General features: G+C 39.1%; 2 protein-coding genes across 5 annotated transcripts in view; both read right to left on the reverse strand.

Moving 5' to 3' along the window:
• The window catches only part of cdc73 (cell division cycle 73, Paf1/RNA polymerase II complex component, homolog (S. cerevisiae)), a 32,546-nt gene extending 21,974 nt beyond the window's left edge, over positions 1 to 10,572 (reverse strand). Inside the window, exons 1-8 of one of the 2 annotated variants that reach the window (XM_046051301.1) lie at positions 10,226 to 10,572; positions 9,405 to 9,510; positions 9,143 to 9,212; positions 7,460 to 7,522; positions 6,922 to 6,974; positions 5,988 to 6,076; positions 4,959 to 5,172; positions 113 to 211 (exon numbers count right to left, since the gene is read on the reverse strand). In XM_046051301.1, the coding sequence (XP_045907257.1) occupies positions 113 to 211; positions 4,959 to 5,172; positions 5,988 to 6,076; positions 6,922 to 6,974; positions 7,460 to 7,522; positions 9,143 to 9,212; positions 9,405 to 9,510; positions 10,226 to 10,356 (825 nt within the window). In that variant the 5' untranslated portion in view covers positions 10,357 to 10,572. The remainder of the gene's footprint in view (positions 1 to 112; positions 212 to 4,958; positions 5,173 to 5,987; positions 6,077 to 6,921; positions 6,975 to 7,459; positions 7,523 to 9,142; positions 9,213 to 9,404; positions 9,511 to 10,225) is intronic. The other variant, XM_046051300.1, reaches the window with a different exon arrangement.
• Positions 10,573 to 11,389: 817 nt separating this feature from the next.
• ro60 (Ro60, Y RNA binding protein) lies at positions 11,390 to 18,241 on the reverse strand. 3 transcript variants are annotated; one of them, XM_046052672.1, is made up of 9 exons: positions 18,085 to 18,240; positions 16,549 to 17,141; positions 15,593 to 15,813; positions 15,176 to 15,322; positions 14,955 to 15,092; positions 14,736 to 14,852; positions 14,284 to 14,400; positions 13,948 to 14,094; positions 11,390 to 13,232 (listed from the first exon to the last, which is right to left on the reverse strand). In XM_046052672.1, exons 2-9 carry the CDS (start codon positions 17,123 to 17,125, stop codon positions 13,080 to 13,082), a joined length of 1,617 nt encoding a protein of 538 aa, XP_045908628.1. In that variant the 5' UTR covers positions 17,126 to 17,141; positions 18,085 to 18,240; the 3' UTR covers positions 11,390 to 13,079. The 3 variants fall into 3 exon arrangements, with proteins under 3 accessions (XP_045908628.1, XP_045908629.1, XP_045908630.1); XM_046052673.1 differs by lacking the exon at positions 18,085 to 18,240 and adding an exon at positions 17,821 to 18,052; XM_046052674.1 differs by lacking the exon at positions 11,390 to 13,232 and adding an exon at positions 13,638 to 13,851 and having other exon boundaries at positions 18,085 to 18,241.
• Between the last annotated feature and the right edge of the window lie 3,138 nt (positions 18,242 to 21,379).

Here is a 21,379-nt window from a genome sequence, read left to right on the forward strand (position 1 = left end):
CATATATATATATATATATATATATATATATATATATATATATATATATACACACACACACATACATACATACATACACACACACACAGTTTCCTCAATGTGTCATTCTTACCACTTGAGTTGTGTTTTGTGCTGGTCTCTGTTCTGGTGCTCGCCCTTCTTCTCTGGCTTTCACTGACTGAAGGATGGCAAAGATGTTCTTGGAGAAGTTCTGCAGAGGAGCAACACGTAAGGATGAAATGAGTTCAAATTTTTTTTTGCCCTTCTCATAATTTGGCAATAAGTGAAATACATCAAGGTTTCAGGGTCGCTAGCTAAAGACTAGATTTAAACAGATAAACCATGTGAAATTGTCCTGGGATAGTTTTAAAAACACATTTAAAAAGGGCGTCCTGAATAGTAATTACTATGTTCTTTCAAGTTGCCCATTTAAAACATCACATTATATTACCTTATGAAGGGCCAAAACAGAGAGGAAAATTATTAATTAAGAAATGTAGCCACCCACATTAGATTTGGAAAGTTATTTATATTCTGCCAGTATAATTAAAATAAAGCCAATCAAAACTATAATGGGTTTCAGATGAGCATGTCAGTCCTTCAGTGTAATATATTATACTATATTTTGAGAGTAAATACACACACAGAATGAAAAAAATGCAATTGCTGCCATCTAGTGGTAGAGATTTTTACCTTGCTACACAAAGTATTTTCACACAGACTGTTTGGAATTTTAACACACAAGGCTATTGTCCTAGATAGTTCAGCAGGTTTGGTAAAATAGGACAGCTGCTTTTGAACTCGGGTATGTACAGTAAAATAGTCTTGAGTAAAGCTCCAAATAGTGGTCTGAAATTTGTTTCTAGCAAGCCCCGGTCCAGTCCATACAGTCTAAACCAATGAATTCACCATTGTCAAAATCACAAAATATATGGTAAAAGTCTACATCAGTACTCAAGCTTTTCAAAAAGAAGCTGTGCCTTGTTTCAAGGCACTGCTGCATTAAAAAAAGTGCCAATGACTGCTTTTCATTGCTTTTTTGTGGCTGCAGAACAAAAACACTAAAATGGACCTTTCTTAACATCCCACGGGCGGTCAGGTCGTGGCAGCAGCTTTCGGTATGTGCACACAGCTGCAATGTTAACTTCATACTCCTATGTTACACCGTTTGAAAGCTAAAATCCTCGTGATTCGACTAGTGCAAACCATTTCAAGATACGATCACCACAGCAGGTACAATCAGCGCCTCTGTCAGACCAAGCAGTGCAATCAAAATTGACGCGACTCACCTATGAAGCGTCATAGTAATCCACCAATCGATTATATTCCAACAAAAATGGTCTTGTTACGTTGTCAAAGGTCCAGATGATCCAATCCAGTAAAAATATTTAGTCGAAAACACATGTATTCCATCAATAAATCCCCAGGAATCATTTCATATTTGCCGGCAGACATGGCTCGTACGTCATAACCGTAATAACTCCGATAAAAACAACAATACCTTAATATTATCTGAACAAAATCTGAACTCTGACCTTTCGAGAGACATCAAATGTGACAGGAGCTGCTCACATGTCCGTTTTACAGCCTAAAACACCCAACGGGAGCCTGCGCTCTAAGGAAGGGCCAGCCTCTATTATTTTGTGGGAAGGCCGAGCCAATTGCAACCAATTGTGTCGATGACTGGCACTTTGTGAAGCCAATAAAATTCTGAAAATAACGATATCCAGCTTTAAGTAGGAAGTTCATGATCTATCAGCAAAAAACACATCTGCGTCGAGCTACCGGCTGATACAAAGCGATGCAGCAGCAGCTGCTGGCCGCCATGGGCCAGTGCTGTTTTAGAAAAAATACGCTAAGACATACACTAAGAAAAACCTTTTCATGGTATTGGTATGAAATTTAAACCTGGACTAGGTAAGAGTAACTTTATGATGTGCCCCTCCAGCTAATAAGTCCCAGCTGTAGTTGTCTGCATCCATTTGTTAGCAAGCATTTTCAAGCGGAAACAAAAAATATTAGTTTTAGTGTGTTTAAACTTATATTGATCAATTCCAGTAGCACTAACAATCATTCTGACTTTTGGGTTAGACACTCCAGAGTGTTCTCTTTCAGAGAAGCCCTGAATATTCCCTGAATAGGCGTTTAGCATTAATTTTACAGCAATGTTAAGAGGTTAATCCCTAAATAAAGGGTGTTGTGCCAAAACTTGCCAAAAGGGGTCCATAAGATCGACATAAGGAGCGAAGAGAGGCTATTTTCACGCAACATATTGTGGGACGTGCGGTCAGTATCATTAAAAGCAAAAAACCCTCCCCCACACACACCAGATAAGGTGGGAAGCTATGTCCTGCTTGAATCATGGTAATTCAGTGCAGCCTGAGTGGGACTAAGAGTCTGATCTTAAGTCAAAGTGAGTGAAGTTTATGATATTGCACCGCTACATTTCCATAGTGATGACAATAGCATGCATGCTGCCATCTTTGTTAAAGTCAATTCGTGATGAATCATCCTCATTCAGCAATCATCCATCGACAATAGCCTAATATTATGCATGATCCATGGTGATGAAGACAGAGAAAACGCATAGCAAAAACAGAACATATCACTATTTTAAGGCCTTTTTACAGGGGTTTTTCCTCTCAAGGAGTTTAGGCATTAGCTTACATTAGCTGGCTATGCGAGAGTCTTCATTTTGGCTGACAAAATCCATGGTCATCAGCTAGAAATGAGATCCTGCTTTTGTTTAGGTCTCTGTGGAATCTAAGACTTAGCGTTTAAAAAAAAAATTACAATTTAGCAATTTTCTCTGTTAAAGACGAATGTAACGATTGTCTGGCATTGCAATAGTAACTAGCTCCCTTGGAGGGCAAAAAAAAGATAACCAGGAAGCAAGTAATACACTGTTACTTTGAGTGCTGGATGGTTGTTTCGTGTTGCGTATCGAAGAGGAGACAAGCTTGGGCTGTGTTAGGCGAGCGATTCCCCACAATCAGATATGCCCAACACTTGCATTTTGTGTTCATATCTTTCTTTTTCTTAAGTTGAAAGGTGATCCAAATAAAATTTGACTGCTTTTGGTGTTAGTCTGTTGTTTTGCCCTCCAGGTTACCGCGCATGTCACGTGACTGAAAACTGTGACTTAAAGGGGTACTTATCCACAGCGATTCTTATCCAATACACTTTGTTAAATTCGGCAAATATTTCCTTTTCGGTTAGTAGCTCTCTGTTTTTCGTGTGCTCAGAAAAAAAATCCGGTTTTCCTAAGCAGCCCTGGGTGGGTAAATTGAGCACAAACAAAGCTGCTCGAAGCGAGCAGCAGGGGGCGGTGGCGCGCTCAAAGCAGTCGGAGACAGAATGTAAACAAACAGCGGTATGTTCGAACGTGCTGGACTTATTACGGGACTCTAGCTGTGAAGATGACTGAGAAACAGCCACAAAGGGAAAGGTCTGAGGAATTGTGAAAGAAGTTATATGACCAGGTGAGGGGAAGACCTGTGTTAACATCTATGAGGGGTTTCAGTGCTGGATAAATCTAAGAGATTAGAAAGGAATGAAAATCAGTGCTGAGGTTGCTCTGTTTCTGCTTTACAGGTGAGTAGGCCAACGTTAGCTTTGCTGTTCCACATAAACGACAGGTTCAGTATTACAGTCTTGTCTGTTGTCATGTTTGTGATGATCCCAGCTGGTTAGCTTTGTAAGCTTAGCCGCAGCAGTCAGTATGTGTGTGGTAGAGGAGAAACAGACAGAGCGTGTGTGTGAACGCATGTCCCGGTGAATAGAGAGAAACGGGTCAGCAGTAAGGCTTGGTCAGCAGTAAATGTGCAGTAGAAGTTACAGTGGCCGGTGAATGAACTGCAGCTTCTCAGGACTAAAGAGGAGCTCCCGTGAGTTGCTTGCCAACTGTTGAATAAAGAGTGAAGGAGGTTAGCCCCAAAGTTAGCACTGACTTCAGCTCTGGAGATAAATAGTCACTCCTGTGCTTCCCAACTCTTATCAGTCACTGTATTTTTGTACAATAACTCGCTAGTTTTTTACTCTGTTGTGTTTTGGATGCAGAGTTTGTGTCCTTACACATATTGTTTGTTTGATGATGTTTGTTCACGAATTGTAACTATTGAAGTTCCTCTCGATAATCCTATAAATAAACTAGACTCTGTGTCTTAGATTTAGGCTTAGAAAAGTATTTTGCTTCAATACATATTTAATTATTGACAGGCTTGTTGTTACATCTTCTACACAACTGCTAAAACATGCCCTCTTACGTGCTCTCGGAGAGCAGACGCTGTGGATTCTGCTATATTTCAGCAGAGTAGGACTGGTTACCATGGCAATGCGAGTTCATGAGTTTGTTTATCAACAAACTCTCTGCAGAATCGCATAGTATCTTTTAGGGAGAAGAGTATAAATGTGTCCATGGTTAAATAAAAAAGGCACATTTAATGTAATGTACATGGCGTACAATGTTACATTGCTTGGAAAGATTCTTACAGTAATGCCTCCAATTACCAAATGACTATAGACAATTCTGGGTATGAAGTAAAGTATTTGGACCAAGACTCAAAACACCCATATACCACTAACCATTACGCAACACAACATTGCATTGCCACACAACAGTTGTGTGCACGATTGGAAGTGCAAAAAATGTAGACATTTTCACCCCACAAATGGTCAGTGCAGCAATTCTTTCTTGACATAAAATATTATGTGGGGATTTCATTTGTTCATTAAAGCTCATTTACAATTTGTGTAATGACCAGGTCAGGACAGAAAAGTCCAAAATTGAGCTAATGTGCAGGTAAGAATACAAAATCTCCCAAAATTCATATGCTAATGCAACACAGGTGTGTTTGAAGGAACAGTCGGACAATTTGGGAAACACAGCTGGTTGCTGTCAAGAGAGAAACACTGAAATATCCCTGACTGGATATCATTAGCTTAAAGTGGACTCTGACCTTTCCAGTGCTCTGGAGGATTGTTGTCCTGGTCCTCCAGACCCTCTCTCTGCTGACAATATCTCTGGTGACATCCACCTCAGCGTCCACAAAGCTTCTTTGCTTCTGGGTGATGTCATCATCCAGATCGGTCTTGATGGTGGAACGTTTCTTGGCCATAATCTTGGCTTTGATGGCAGCAATTTTCTCCACTGACATGGCCTCAGACAGTGATCTAGAATCAAAAGTTTATTTTATTTTAACAGCCAACTGCTTCAAGGAACTAGTCGAGATAGTGAAACATGACATCCAGAGCAATCAGAATAATGTTGATCAGTTCAGACTGACACTACGGTATGTTGTGAGGGGAATCACAACAAGGGGTTATTGCTTCATACAGAAAGCACATTATACAGCATTGGTCGGCAATAGGCGGCCCGCTGGCCAAAGTTACGCACATAATCACTTCTTAAGTGATTGTGCCCACAAAATAAAAGTGCAAGAACATTTTTTGCACCAGTACTTTATGTTGTGTTTCATTGAGACCTTTTACGTTGAAAAGTTCTAAAGGAAATTCAAAAGAGTCTCTGGCTTACTTGACACACCTCTGAAAAAGCTGTTAGAAAACGTGAGATAGCAGATTCCACTGAATGAGAAAAGGAGGAATTTCCTCTGCCTGGAAATAATGGGGACTAATGGGGAAAATAAGCATCCATAAGTTGATGTGGACCAATCGTCGGGATGTACACCGTCCTGCACATGCTTAATTGTAATATGTAATATGATCTCTACACAATCAATTTGTTGAAAAAGGAAGAAAAAAAAAAATACTAGCGCAAGTGAGGATTGAACACACAACTGTCCAAACGGGAGTTCTGTGCACTTCCAACTGAGCTAATCGCGCACACAGTAAATGTTGGAATATAAATGGTCAATTGATGATGTTCTGGCCCGCCATTTAATGACTTGAAAAAAATTTGGCCTGGCGCCAGACTTATTTGCCGACCCGTTATACAGTATATTAATGCAACTGGAGAAAATCCATTATACCTAATCTGGTCAGTCTGGACGATGCCCTCTTTGTGGCCCTCCAGACGGGCAGCCAGACGCTCCTTATCCAGACGCACTCGCTCTTCATCCTTCAGATGAAAACAGTTTACACACTATTAACAAACTGCAGATAAAACAAGTTGTAATATCGGAGGCTTATTATTTACCACATCAGTGCTGACTTTACAAAAGTCACCTCCTCATTGTGAATTAGTTAGTTATTGGTATAGTACCCTTGTGTGACTTGATGTAGGGATGTTCACAGTAACACTCGCTTAGATTATACATAAAAACAAAACGATCAGTTTTATTTGTAGTTAGTTACCAATGCACTTTGTTTTGAAGAACACCGTCCACCACAAGGAACCCTATGGTTAACTATTCAACCACTGTTCTTTATTCCTTGCATGTGAGCAACAACAATTATGCATTGTAACTGCAACAAAAAGAATTTATTAATCACTAAACATAGACACAATAGTTTATTTTGGCTAAAAATCTTCTAACCAAATGGTCAATCAAATGTTTCACAATGCAAATTTCCTGGAGGCTTTTTAATTTTCAAATAAAACCAAATGTATCATACATGATAAATTAAATGTTTGTTATTTTAAATTATTATACTATGTAACTATAATGTGATAACAAATTATATTAGGTCAATATTTTGGTCTAATTTTTGAATCATTGGTCAATCAGGACAAGAGCTCCATGCTGTCCTTTGTATTGGTTCACTAAAGAAGAACTTATTGATTATCCAGCTGTTACCAATAATAAACAAAACATCTCCGTCAGTAATAAATTTGTACTGGAACTGTTCACGCTTGTGAAATAGAGATAATGGAGTAAATGCTCCAGAGCTGCACTGACCAACATGCGAGTATTATGTTTCTACTAAGAAATGGTTGGCAGAAAATATTTCACATCTGTTTACCTCAATCCTTGGTTTTTTGGCTTCAGAAGATACCTCATCTGCTGCTCGTTTGACTAAAAAAGTAGAAAAGTGGTATTATTTCACTTCAAGTCTTTTTGGTTTTGTACCAACTTTCCAGACTGAGATGCTACACCTTTACTAGCAAATATGTTGTAGATCAGTGGTTCCCCTAGGACCCCTAAACTGACACAAATTAGACCACGGACCCCGATTTGATACAATTTTTCTTTTATATGTTTTATTACAGAACGTTTATGCAACCCATGTCAATAGACCCAATAGTCATACGTTTTTTTATTGTGTTAATTGTGGATGTAATGTATAGTAAAAAGAAATTATTCCCCTTTTGCTGGGGACCCCTGGGGGTCCGCGGACCCTACTATGAGAACCACTGTTGTAGATAGTAGGAAGATATGGTATATTAAGTGGTAATCACAGATTAAAATACAACAACCAATCTATGCTCATAAAACAATGAATTATTACTACAGGTGGATCTAGCTCTTCAAATGTCTTAACAAATATGGTGTGAACTTACCTTGCGTTGCCCTTTGCAAACCTATTTCTATAGGTGCACTTCTGTCAATACTAGTTGATGTAGCTGTGAAAAGACAAAATTAGAAACTGCATTAATAAGCTACCAATTAGATCAACTACACCTAGGTTCCTGCTCTTGGATGTGATCTACAGTTGTGCTCCTAAGTTTTGATCATTGATTTTGAAAATATGACTTATCATGCAAAATAACTGTCTTTGATTTAAGGACAGTGATCATATGAAGACATTTTTTTTTTTTTTTACATAGTTGTTTGGCTCCTTTTTAAATAATAACAGAAACACCCAAATGGCCCTGATCAACAGTTTATATATGCTTGAATGTTTGGCCTTGTTACAGACACACAAAGTGACACTGACAGCTCAAATGGCAATTAAAGGTTAATTTCTCCCATCTGTGGCTTTTTAAATTGCAATCAGTGTCTGCGTATAAATATTCAATGAGTTTGTTAGCTCTCACATGGAAGCAATGAGCAGGCCAGATACTGAGACATTGGGAGCAGAAAGGAACTGTAAAAAGACCTGCGTAACAAGGTATTGGAACTTTATAAAGACTGAAAAGGATATAAAAAGATATATAAAGCCTTGCAAATGCCAGTCAGTACAGTTCAGTCACTTATGAAGAAGTGGAAAAATCTGGAATCTCTTTATACCAAAACAAGGTCAGGTAGACCAAGAAAGATTTCAGCCAAAACTGCGAGAAGAATTGTTCAGGTTACAAAGAAAACCCCATAGGTAGCCTCAGGAGAAATACAGGCTGCTCTGGAAAAGATGGTGTGGTTGTTGCAAGGAGCACAACACGACGATACTTGGACAAAAATTAGCTGCATGGTCAAGTTGCCAGAAAGAAGCCTTTACTGCGCCAATGTCACAGAAAACCCGGTTACAATATGTCCGACAACACCTTGACACGCCTCACAGCTTTTGGCACACTGTAATTTGGAGTGACGAGACCAAAATAGAGCTTTATGGTCACAACCATAAGCGCAATGCTTGGAGTGGGTCAACAAGGCCTATAGTGAACAGAATACCATCCCCACTGTGAAGAATGGTAGTGGCTCACTGATGTTTTGGGGGGGTGTGAGCGCTAAAGGCACAGGGAATCTTGCGGAAATAGATGGCAAAATTAATGTAGCATGTTATCAGAAAATACTGGCAGACAATTTGCATTCTTGGACTTTCCAGCATAATAATGACCCAAAGCACAAGGCCAAGTTGACTGTGCAGTGGTTACTGCAGAAAAAGATGACTGTGGAGTGGCAAATGGGCAGCTATACACAGCTATTACAGAAGAATGCATGCTTTCATTGATGCTAAAGGTGGCAAAACACAGTATTAAGAACTAAGGATATGCAGACTTTTAAAAAGGGTTGGTTCATTTTTTTGTAGGCATTCTGTTATGATCTACAGTTCAATATGAATCCCATAAGAAATAATAGTCATGTGTTTTGCTTGCTCACTGAGGTTTTCTTTACACAATGGTATATATATTACCAATTCTCCAAGGGTATGCAAACCTTTTAGCACAACTGTATTTAATCTATCATATATTGTATATTTTAGTCATAATCAGGACAGAGTGTAAATACACTGCAGAATTACACACAGACAAATTTGTAACATCCTGCAAAATACAATCAACCTCAAGCTCACATGTGCTACTTACAACTTTCGCCATTGAGATATGACAGCAAGCCTTTTCGATCAGGTCGTCTGACAACAGGGATGTTCTCTGTCTATAAACAACATATACTCATGTCACCTAAAAACAGTTTCAAGGCATTTGCGAAAAAAAAAAAAAATGTTGCATATGAGAGAAAAAAAAAGAGGCTAAAATAGGGGATTAACTAAAATATTTTAGTGAGTAATGAACTAGAGTCACTGACCGGTTAAGGCAGTTAGATATTTAGATATTTCAGATCACTTACTGCAGCTCTTCGAACATAGGAGGGATGCGGGAGATGCACATTGTTGAGCAAGAACAAGATAGAGTCCAAAGTATAGTACTCTTTGGGCTGGCCCTCTTTACCAGTACTGAAGGTAGAAACACAAGCACGAAAAAACAATTACTCACATGACTAAAATAGCATATGCCTAAAATGCACAGACTGCTGCAAGATGCACGTTTAAGTTAATCTACATTGTAACGTTACAAGTCTATGGTCTGAAGTAAATATAGTTAATTGATGAAAGTAACAAAAACACTGGTTCTGAAATCTCAAACGCGGACCTATCAACAGTTATCCGGTGAGCTGAGGTTAAACTAATCCTTGTGCAACTTCATTTTCTGCGTTGCATGAGCAAACTCTTCTTTTTGCACTGTAAACAAAGCTGCTTGTAGTCATGACTGTAGATACTAAAAACACCAAGTCTTTTCCCTTGGGCCACTGGACACCTGACTCCATGGGAACACAACTCGACGTTACTCGCTAGCGTCGCTAACCAGTTAGCATCACATCACTGCTGCAAGTTTAGCTGTGGTTACATCTCTCATGAATACTTTTTAAGTAAAAAATATACACATTGACACACATACATGCTAGCAAAGAGATGGTCTAGGGAATATTACTTCCCCATCAAGCTTAGATAACAAATGCGAGCATAAAGTTTGAAGTACAACAACAAGAAGAGGAGAGGAGTTAGGTTAGCATCTTAGCGACTAGCTTCCGCCGTTAGCAGCACCACAAGGCACCGATGAGCTTCAGCTGCGGGCCTACAAAAGCGATATGTATTTTAAGCACTGACATACCCCCAGATTATGTAGTTGGTCTTAACATTTTTCGGCCAGGAGAACTCTCCAAATATAACTTCATCTCCTTTAGCGACGATTTCTTTTTTCTGGATGTTATACTGACGAAGAACACTCAACACATCCGCCATCTTCACTTGTCTTGATGTAGTGTGTTTGCGAAGCCCCCAGTTTTCAACATAATGCGGCCTCGCAGGGTGCCTGATCTGAATTAAACTTTTTTTTTAGACCAATTTCCCCTTAGTTGCAGGATTGTCAAAGCTGGCAGTAGACACATTTTACCACATATTTGCCAGGTTGAATTAAGCATCCGCCGCTGACAAACGTAATTCTTAATTTTGGCTGGATTGTTTGTCAGGACTTGCAAACAGAGTACTGGAACGATGTCTGTCTTGCTCACGGGCTCTTCGACAGGATGGACACTTTGGTCACGGTCATTTATATAGATAAAAGCAGTTTCCCTGTCTCCATGACATTACATGTATAAATGTGCATGACTTTAACACATTATTTTACTAAAAAAAAGTGTCCTGTACAATGACCAAATGCAAATGCAAGATAAATATATTAAAACGTTAATAAAAAGTACCTACATCACTGGAAAATAGCATACCGGTACCCACTCTCTAAAACTACATGCTACCATGAAATATAATGTTTGGTCCATCATTTATCCAATAAATTACATGACAAAAACATTGATACTGAAACCTCAGGATTCTTTAAAAAAAAAACAAGGTGTTGCATTCTTTAGAAAAATACAACTTGTGTGCGTATAAAGTACATTTTCTGTAACAAATATTCATTTATTGAACATGTACACAACACTCTCTTAACGGGAAAACAAAGGAATTAGTTGACATGCTTTTAAAATGACAAAAGTTTTGGTAAGAGGACTGAAATGCAGCCACCTTACGCTTAGAAACCTTGTAAAAATTTTTATGAAATTGCCCGAGAGTGAGCAGTAAACATTTTAAATAGTTGAATATGTATGTTATTAGCTTTAGTGTAAAACAATTTAAGTTTATAAGTTACAGCGAAAGGTACCCATTCGGTCGAATGGCTAAACCTCCTCTTTATAGTATACTGTGCATCTATGGATATACCCACAAGAAAGTAACGTTAACTTCCTGCAAGTCAGAAATAGCCAAAAACACAACTGTATTTGTAGAGCAGCAAAGTGTTTATTAGGGGTTTACATCGCCACTACAGTCAAGTACTTGCATTTAAGCAAAATGAATACAACTGACAATACAATGAAAAAGAAGTCAGTCATGGTGGTAAAACACTTATGAACTACCATACCTCATTATAACTATCTCTCATGTTAGACTTTTAACTACAAACGTAGTAACAAATGTATCACACACATTTTAGCTTTATAGTATTTTGACCGTCAGCCAAAAAGACAGTGGACATTGTCTTAACATTGAAAATGATAGCATTTACATGGACAAAAATCTGTCACAGTAACATGGTCAGGAATTTATTTTCATCATGAGTAAATTACATCAGAATGAATGATGAGTAACATGTTTAGAGAATGCTGTCAGTAATTACAGCAGTTGCTCTTGACTAAACAAGAAGCACCACTGTAGCCGCTTGTTTGCATTTCCCCGAAATGCATTGGCCCCAAACACTGTAAGCAGTGTGTGTGTATAAGCAGTGTTTGAAGAAATATAAAGCATTGTACTTCAAATATCTACCGTTATATGTTTTACAAAATTACATTCAATTAATTTTATTCCAGGAAGGTATCAATTATCTGTTAGACTTTGCATAACAAACATTCTTACATCAAAAATACAGAAACATGACTGTGCTAGCAGATTCAGTCTTGGTAAACAATTAGCTAATCATAGCTAAACAGCCATGATTTGTCCTTCCTGGATATACTACTATTACAGTAAAATCCAAATTGTAATGCATAGAATTCAGACTAAAATAAGAGAAGTCCATCTCTCCAATTTACAGTAAACTGACTTACAGTGCCAAACATTGGCATAATTGTTTCACAAAGAAAATCCCAAATAATTCCCCCAAAATGCATCACCACATTTAAGAGCACCAAGGGTATTCTTTTTGTAGAATAAATTCAACAAGAGCAAAACAGACAACAGTGTTTTCAAATAAAATTGGCTTAGGGGAAAACACTACCAACTAAAAACTATAGCTATGCTAAAGGTAAAAGTTGTGTAATAGATATTAATATTCCTATTAAAAAATGTTTTCTGACCAAATAAATCAAATAATTTGAGGTCAACAGAATACATTGCAGTGACTTCTGGTGCTTTGTTTCAATTCCTCTCATTTACAGTATATCTGTTAATAATTTATGATAATGCTACATAAAACAGAGGGACAGGCTTTCAAATATAAAATGCCGTCACATATCGTCAAATAAAACCTGCTAAACTCATACCATAGATACATACTAGAAACTACTCCAATTAAAATAAACCTACAGTTGAACTAAGCCTCTAACATTCTGACTCTTACACTGTTCCTCTTTTTAATCTGCCATCATCTTGCTATAAATTAGTGGATTCATTGTTGTATGTGTTAGTGTGTCCATCAAAGCATTAAACAGTGCTGTTTGCACTTAAACTTGACAGCATGATATGCAATAACGTATCATGTCTTATCACTTTTAAATTTCAGAAAAAAATATATGCACATAACATTTTCAGAGTTTTGTCCAGCCCGCTGGACACTTTGTCAATTGACGTGTAAGTGACATAATACAAAAAGAGAAATTGTAATTGCAAATGTCAGCATCTTTTGGATTAGTTCTGTTTTAGGGATTTCTTTTTGTGCTCTAACGACATGATTCAGAGACAGCCCCAATACTTTATTAGATCAAATCCTGGGCTAGGTTACGAATGACGATCAAAGCTCCAAGGTCAAAGCCACAGATGCTCAGTAAACCCCTGTCTTCTGTGTCTGCGATGGCGTGTCCAATGGACGTCAGCCCACACATCACTAACTTAGAACTGGCTCCTGATTTCTGTTGAGAAACACACACACAAAAAAAAACTGGTTCATTGTTTTTGCAAAATGCACATACTCTCATATTTGCTTACAAAATGGACCTTAATTCTTTTGTTACAGACGAAAGCCAATTTAGGCTCAAAATGTCCTTCCAAAGACAAGATTTTAAAGTGAGCAGATGACAATGTTGATAGTCTTCTGGTAGATAGAAATCCCAGTTACAGTTTTTAGGACTCAGCACATGGACAGATAGATGTGCATGTGTTTTCAGTAACTGTCACATAAAATACACAGAAAATTGATTGCGTCCTGTCGCTCAACCCTATTATAGGTGTCTATCCGACAAGAGACAAATAACACAATTTTATGAATCAACTTTATTAGACGTTAAAATGAACCTCATCCCATTTGTCTGATTAAGTCTGTGCCCATCAAAGTGCAAATTAATTCTACCCGGTGTTTGTGTAAGCCTATATTCTAAAACAATCTTTAGCTCAAACGACATTATTCGGGTGGCCGTTTAGCTCCATTGGTAGAGGCTCAGTCCTCGTTGCAGCGGCCAGGGGTTCGAATCTGAGCCGCGGCCCATTTCTTCATGTCGCCCCGCATTTCCTGTCCCTGTCCAGCTATGCTATCTTTAAAAAGGAAAAAGTCCAAAAATATCCTTTTTAAAAAAAACAAACAAACAACATCCTCTCCCCAGACACACATGAAAGAATGAATGAACGTACTTGTCTATGCTTCTTTAGAGACTCCACTGGGCTGGCAGTAAACGTCCACAACGGGTTGTTGGTCAGAACGATGAACACATCTACAGCTTTCCCATTCTCTGTGGCCCATGTGATGGGAAGGGTGCAGTCTGTGCTTCCGCTCGGGATCTAGAACATTACAGCATGGTGGAAAGGTCAGAGCTCAAGAGAAAGAGATGATCAATGAAGTCAATGTGAACATAACGCTAGTTACAGATAATGTGCAGTCACATGGTTATAAAATGACCTTGTTCCCACAGTTTACTGATCAGTAACTGTACTTAATTTTTTTTTCTTTGATGCGGTCACATGCCTTACCTTGACCAGCTCAAATGTGGCTTGTGCGAGAGTCATGTCAGCAGAGACAGAGCATGGAACTACAGCTCCTTCAGAGTAGGCCAGCACATGTGTGTCTGCTTCTGACCTTGCAAAAATCTGCGCCAGACACAAAGGTCAAAAGAAAAGCATGACGTCACTATTACAATAATTCATGTCTCTCACATACACGCGCACACACACACACACACACACACACACACACACACACACACTCATACAAACAAGGACGGCAATGTCTCTAAGGTAACGACTACTGGAGGGCCTGTGGACTAAGATATTCGCACTGTGGAAGAAATACTTCAGCAATTCACAGTATGTATCAACAGACCAATTCCTTGACCCAGGATTCCTCCAAAGATGGGGGCGCAGCTGTTCCAACTAGAGCTATCACCCACACACTGTGGAGCTACCTAACTCTAGTCTTGTCTTACCATGGTAATAGCTGCAGCAGCGACAGCAGTGCTGATTGACGTCCCTGGGACAATGCTGCTCAGTGACGTGCTCACGTCTACCGCCACTACGAAGCGTTTACCCACAGGCTCCAGATTCTGAGGACAGAATTGCAACAGAGCGAGAGGTTAAGTGATGGCTTTCGTTGGCGGTCTTCGTTGATGGGGTGTGAGAAGCTGTGAAAATAAAGAAGAACCAACCATAAAACTCTTATAAAAAGCAGACTCCATTGCTTTGAGGATGCCGCTGTCTGGTTCCCATTTTGTTTTACCCTGATAGCCTTGGCCTCTTTTGTAGTTTTCAGAAGCCAAGAGTATGCTGAAAGGGTGGATCTTTGCCTGATGATTTTAAGACAGACATTAAATACACCGACTCATGTTTACTGAAAAACGCAACTGTGCATGAATTAGCAAAGTCCTACCGTCTTTAGTGCCGTCTCACTCTGGATTCTGTCACATACAGCTTGCGTTTCTGAACTTCCAGGTTCAAGAATTTTGTTTGATGTCATCTTACCCAAGATCCTTAGCACTGACTGGAGAGGCATTTCTTTCAACAAAGCTCTCCACACCTTGAGGGTAAAAAAAACAAAACAACGTATTCCTTTCTCAGTAAAACAAAATAATAATCCAGATGAAAAATATCCTGACCAGACCAAGCAAGGCTGTTTTGCAGCCACTTCTAAACTGTTGGTAGTAAAGAGCAATACCCCCTTGGGAAAGACTGCTAATTACCATTTACTACCAGTATACATTATCATTGGTGCATTTTGATGATGACAGAGGAAGCTCTATAAATAATCCTCCCTTAATATCATGAAACAATGAAAAGAAACACTCACCTGTTTGGACTTCAGGTGGTCTGTCAGCAGCTGTTCCCTCTCCAGCTTGTGTTCCTCTATTAAATTGATGACCTCCGTTTCATCACAACTGTGCTTTACCTTCTCCACCACTTCAAGATACGAAAGCACTTTGGCAACCTCTGCCGAGTTCTCTTTGTCTGAGTAAGCAGTCTGGACCTCTTTCCATCCTTTTGTTATATATTTGCTGATCAAGGCAATTGCTGTAAAACACAAAAGGAATGACCTTTACAGTCTTACTTAAAGTGGTGTTCGTCATCGAAGTCATGATGTAGGATTACAACGTACATTTGTTAGTCAGGACAGGTTTATAAATGTACAGGATCAGATAAATCTAACAACAGAGCAGCAATGCAGTAAATAAGAAGCTGGCAAAGATCTGTTTGTTTTTTAAAAAAAGTCAGCAATTTTACTTGATGGCCATTTTGGAGGGTGTAGCTTGTAATGCTAATTGTCTTTCTGTCAGCGTCGCATCACCGTTGATTACCATCATGACTTTTGAAGCATTTTCCCTTCCCACATTACATGGCTTTCTAGCATTTTCAACACTTGATGAACTCAGTTAAATGGTGGCTCTCAGATCTCTATTAAAGCTCACACATACTGCTAAACTGGTATTTCAATTAACTGCCTTTTTTATTTGCAGTTGCCTGTGTTGCTGATAGTCACAAATGCTGAACAATTACTGTATGAAATTAACAAGGGACACATCTTCTGAAAATATGACAGCAAATTGATCTCCAACAATAATTTAAGGACACTAAACAGCATATTTCCTTAGAAATTCTACAAAATAATGATACATCCAGCTTTCCCCCAAAAAATAGCCTTCACAAGTTAGTTACTACTGGGCAGGGATATTGTAATGTGACATGGATGATACTTTTGCTCATGCCCTGTATATGGCTCTGGTAAAATGTGGGTCCGTGTAAACCCACCTTCATTAGCTGGTTTGGTGTGAGAGAGCCTGAGCAGATCCTGGTGGGACCATCCCTCTCTCTGTTTACATTTGGTCACAGCCACAGCCAGACTCATGGCATCTTGCTCATTGTACCAGTCAGACACTGCTTTCCTCAGGGCACGTCCCCAAATCCCACACTTCATACCCTCTTTCAATTCCTTCTTGGTCTGGATGAACGAAAACAGGTGGGCAGGGTCCCGACAAACTTCCTTCAGGGCTTTGAATGCCGCCTGTCTCGTCTTCAGCTCCGAGTGCTGGGAGCACAAAGCCAGGGCAAAAAAGGAGGGGCCGAGTCTGACAGCTCGCCCATCCTGCGTGAACCTTTTGATCTCCTCCACCACCTCAGCACCACGGCCCTCCTGCAGCAGGGAGAGCAGAGCTCCAGCGCACTCCATGCTAACCTGACCTTCCTCTCTGGCAGTGTACAAGTCTCCCTCCAAGCCATAGCAGAGGAAGCGGCACAGTCTGGCCTTGTCGTTGACCTCCCATGGGCAACCACCTCCTGTTGAGTTGAGGGTGTGGTTGCTCATCGTAGTACTTCCCGATGGCTCCATTGTAACACTATAAGGCCTGAAATAGAAAGTGGTTAAAGTTAATTTAATCACTTTTTTGAGTACTCAAAGACGCTTTACAGGGCATAAGATGAGAGTAACTGGTTAAAAAATTAGGAATTTAACAGGGGAATGCAGTCTTAATATTTAATGAAAGAACCATTTTAACTTCTCGCATCTGTTAAACCGACAATGATCCAAACAATCAGCTTAGATTTAACATGATTATGCCAGTTGTTGTGTTAATTTCCCATGTATGATGCTGGTGGTGTGGGATAGGATCACTCAGCTTGGAATGAGCCCTAACGTTAACAAAATGCCGCATGTTCGAGCGCCTCAGTGAACTCAAGAAAACGCTATAGCAACATTTCTTACTCATTGCTTCGATGCACTGACAGAAATAACTTAAAGCCGATTACAGGACATGATGATACTCCTGAGACAGATACAAGCCACTCTCAAGTGTTGATAGAGCATGGTAAAAAAAAACGTCAACACATAATAATGCTGCTAACTAGCTAGTCAACCTTAACTAAGCTAACGTTAACCGTCCAGGTTTGCTAACTTAGTCAAGCTAGCAAAGGAGGGCAGTGTGGGAAATGCGAAGTTAGATAACATTAGGGCTTAGCCAATCTCAATAATATTATACTCATGGTAAATAGGTATCTAGCTAGTTATGTATTTAAAAAATATCCAACCTTCTCCTAAAACGTCTCTCAGCTGCAGCTGCATGATAATGTCCGCCAGACCTCCTCTAAGCACAAACTATGAAGTCCCACATCTGAGCCTTTTCCTAGCCGGACACCGGACAGCTGGGCTAGGAGGCTTGATGCAGCTTGCCGGGGATGAGCAGCTGGTTACTACGATACGCTAACCGTAACGTTAACTAAATTGAGTTGTCCTTACTGCAAACACGCAGTCACATTACGGTCAACAATTACACAAGGTGTACATGAACTTACCACAATATATGTGCACAGTGCTCAAGTTTTTGATGTATCTCAATGCGAAGAGGCCTCTCCTCTGACCGTCAGTGAAATAACCAGGGGCGGGGCCGCGATTCCTCCTTTTCTTCTTTGAGATTTAACGGCAGCTTGCGTCCTTTGTGTTGCATCGCTGCCATCTTCTGGAGTTACACAACTCCTACAGTGTCCCGACTGTCAGATTTTCCCTCCCTGTCAATCTTTTTTTCTCTCTCTTCTCCGTCTATTTTGACAAATTTACACACACAGTGGCATAGAACAGAACAGTGCACAATTGACATAGGAACAGACACGCCTAGAAAGTGAAGTAGCCTACGTCAAAATAAATAAAATAGGCTACATAGATAATACTAATAAAAGAAAATAACATCATAAAGAAAATAACAACAAACCCAGGCTCAAACATAGTAAGGTAAGGGAAGTAAGGGTATGTTACAATAGTGCTAGGTGTTCTCCATAAGATTATGGTCCTCTACTAACTTGGAAAGCTTCATAGCATTCTTTCCTGTCTATCTACCTGTATATCATAATAAGCTTTATATTAACTTATAGGGAGAAAACCTGTAGTTCTATGTTAAATTAGAGTTGAGCACAACCCCCAATAGCCAAAATGGTATCCTCATTACATAAGTGAATATTCTACAGTTTGGGATCACCCCTAACAAGAAGGAATTAGAGATGATAATGCAGTCTGTACTTCATGATAGTGTCTTTGGTGGAGTTTGAGCGGTCATTATGGTCTGCTGGTGTTTGTGTGCAGGTCTGACTTGCTGGCAGTTTGCTCTAGAATACTTGTTGACCCCAGACTACCAAAGTTGTGTGTGTGTAATGAATTTGATTTATTATCATCTACTGGCTGCAGATATTAGTTAAACAAGCAAAGATGTTATAATATTAGTTGGTTCTCTTAAGCACATGCCTACACTGTAGGCCTACTGGTTTTCTTTACGACCTGGAAAAAAAGTTGACCCTCCCGATTGTCAATGTATAATTCTCACTCTGAATAAGATGAGACCCAATGGCAGCCGGATTTGGCAATGTTCCAACTCGAAGACAGTCATAGCATTTTTCCTTTAAATGACTTCCACTGATGTTGTGTTCCCTCCCTCACAAGAAATTAACATGGAACATAAATGGCATTTCACTTCCTCCTTATCTTTGGCTTTAGTTAAAGATTCAGTGTTTAATATTTAGGAGAATCTATTGACAGAAATACAATATAATATACATAACTATGTTTTCACTGGTGTATAAAGAACCTACATAATGAACTGGGTTATTTTTTTAACTTTAATGAGCTGCTATCTACATACACTTAGGGCCCGCCATGTTGCTGTAGCCCAAATGCTCAAAAATCTCTTCAAAAAACACGTTTCGCCTCTACCTTGAATTGATATGAAGAAGAAGAACAAGTAAATCAATTTTTGTTTTTGTCCATGTAGAGTGAACTACATGTCTGCGTTGTTTATATGCTCTGATAATGCTAATCCTACACATCTTTGTAGTAGCATCCATGTTGATTCCACATTCCGACTTAAGAGCACATGAACTCGCACTAAAGTCAGAAGAACTCGGGAAATGGGAAAACCCAAGGAGCATGTGAATGCACCGTGAAACGCTGGTGACAATGCACAACCTCAGCACTAGATTTACATTTATGTATTTAGCTGACGATTTTATCCATCCATTACAATTGCTATACATGTCAGAGGTCGCACGCCTCTGGAGCAACTAGGAGTTAAGTGTCTTGCTCAGGGATACATTGGTGTCTCACAATGGATTCGGACCCGGGTCTCTCACTCCAAGGGCATGTGTCTGATCCACTGCCCCATCACCAATCCCCCCAATATAAAACATAGAGGATGAGAGTCTGTGGACAGAGCAGATTAAAATAACGGTTTCTACATGTTTACACTACACACAGGTGTATTAACTATTATATTTTTTACTCACAAAGTTTTATTGCAGGTACAATAACGAGCGTAGCTGTCATAAACTTGAGTAGTTTGGAGCATGGGTTTGGAGGTAACTTCACCCATAGAAGGAAATTGCGCGGAGGTCGGGGAACCCACCCCATCTGAGTGCTTTTCATTAGGATTTTATTTTTAACAAACAGCTCCGTCCAGTGAAAACACAGAAGTTATTTAATAATCAATGTTATATTATGACCAATTGAATAGACCCCAGTGAGACTAGCCAATGCTTATGTTGGCCTTGATTTCAATAAAGAAAAGTCACAAAAATGTTTGTGTGTGCTGTCAGTTATTGTTCTTAGAAAGAAAAAAATCAGAATCATTTGGTCAGACCTTTAAAAATCGGTACTTGGAATCAGCCATGAAAAATGCAATTGGTGCATCTCTTACTACACGGCGATAAGCCTATGTGGGAACTGATATTAGGCTAAAATTGAAGATCTATTGTTGTTTTTGGATGTGCACAAAACTACAGGAGCAACCCAAAATACTACAGTATGTGGTGGATGCTACCTAATTCATATTTCAAAAACTAATTCTTTGTATTGTTGGCCTGATAAAATGACAGAAAAAAGAAAAATGCCAAGTCATTTTTGCTGACGCTTTTATCCAAAGTAATTAAGTAAGTAAGTAATGTATTAATACCGCATTTCGGTGCACATCCCTAAATAACACGTTTTTACTCATCACGTTTAAGGCTATGTAAAGGGAAACACAAAACTCAGGTGGCAGGTGAGAATTTAAAATGTAAAAATATAACAGAATGTAATGATAAGTCCGTCAATCATTCTGTATTTCTTTATTTCTTTCATGATTTAGTCTTCGTTCCTCTTTTGTGTGTTTTGTTTGGGTAAGTAACCTCTTTAAATGTGGTTGTGGCACCTTTTCAAGTGGATGATAAATTAATTCATTTTAATTTATTTATAAACTCCTGGACTTGTAGTTCCTTTGTTTCAGCAGATGTTCTGCCCATGTTCAAAACTTTAGGCACATTAAAATTCTCTCCCAGAAATCTGACATGGTGAGAAAAAAAAGTCATAATAGTCTATTAAAAGACTAATGTCATCATTTAATGAGTATTCATTAAAAAAGTAAAAGTGCTCTATACTCTCCTATGCATTACGTTATAGCTCTACTGATATGGTATCACTTAAGTCCATTGGACAGACACAGAACCCGTTAGGGACTGTAAAGAATGAGACAGGGAGGTGCTCAGGTGGAAAACAAAAGTAACTGAAAATGTTTTTGATCAGGCAGAAATCTCACCACAAACATGTTAACTTTAGCACCTCTGATAAAGT

This window comes from Micropterus dolomieu, linkage group LG06 (assembly GCF_021292245.1).
Source record: "Micropterus dolomieu isolate WLL.071019.BEF.003 ecotype Adirondacks linkage group LG06, ASM2129224v1, whole genome shotgun sequence".
NCBI classification, from domain to species: domain Eukaryota; kingdom Metazoa; phylum Chordata; class Actinopteri; order Centrarchiformes; family Centrarchidae; genus Micropterus; species Micropterus dolomieu.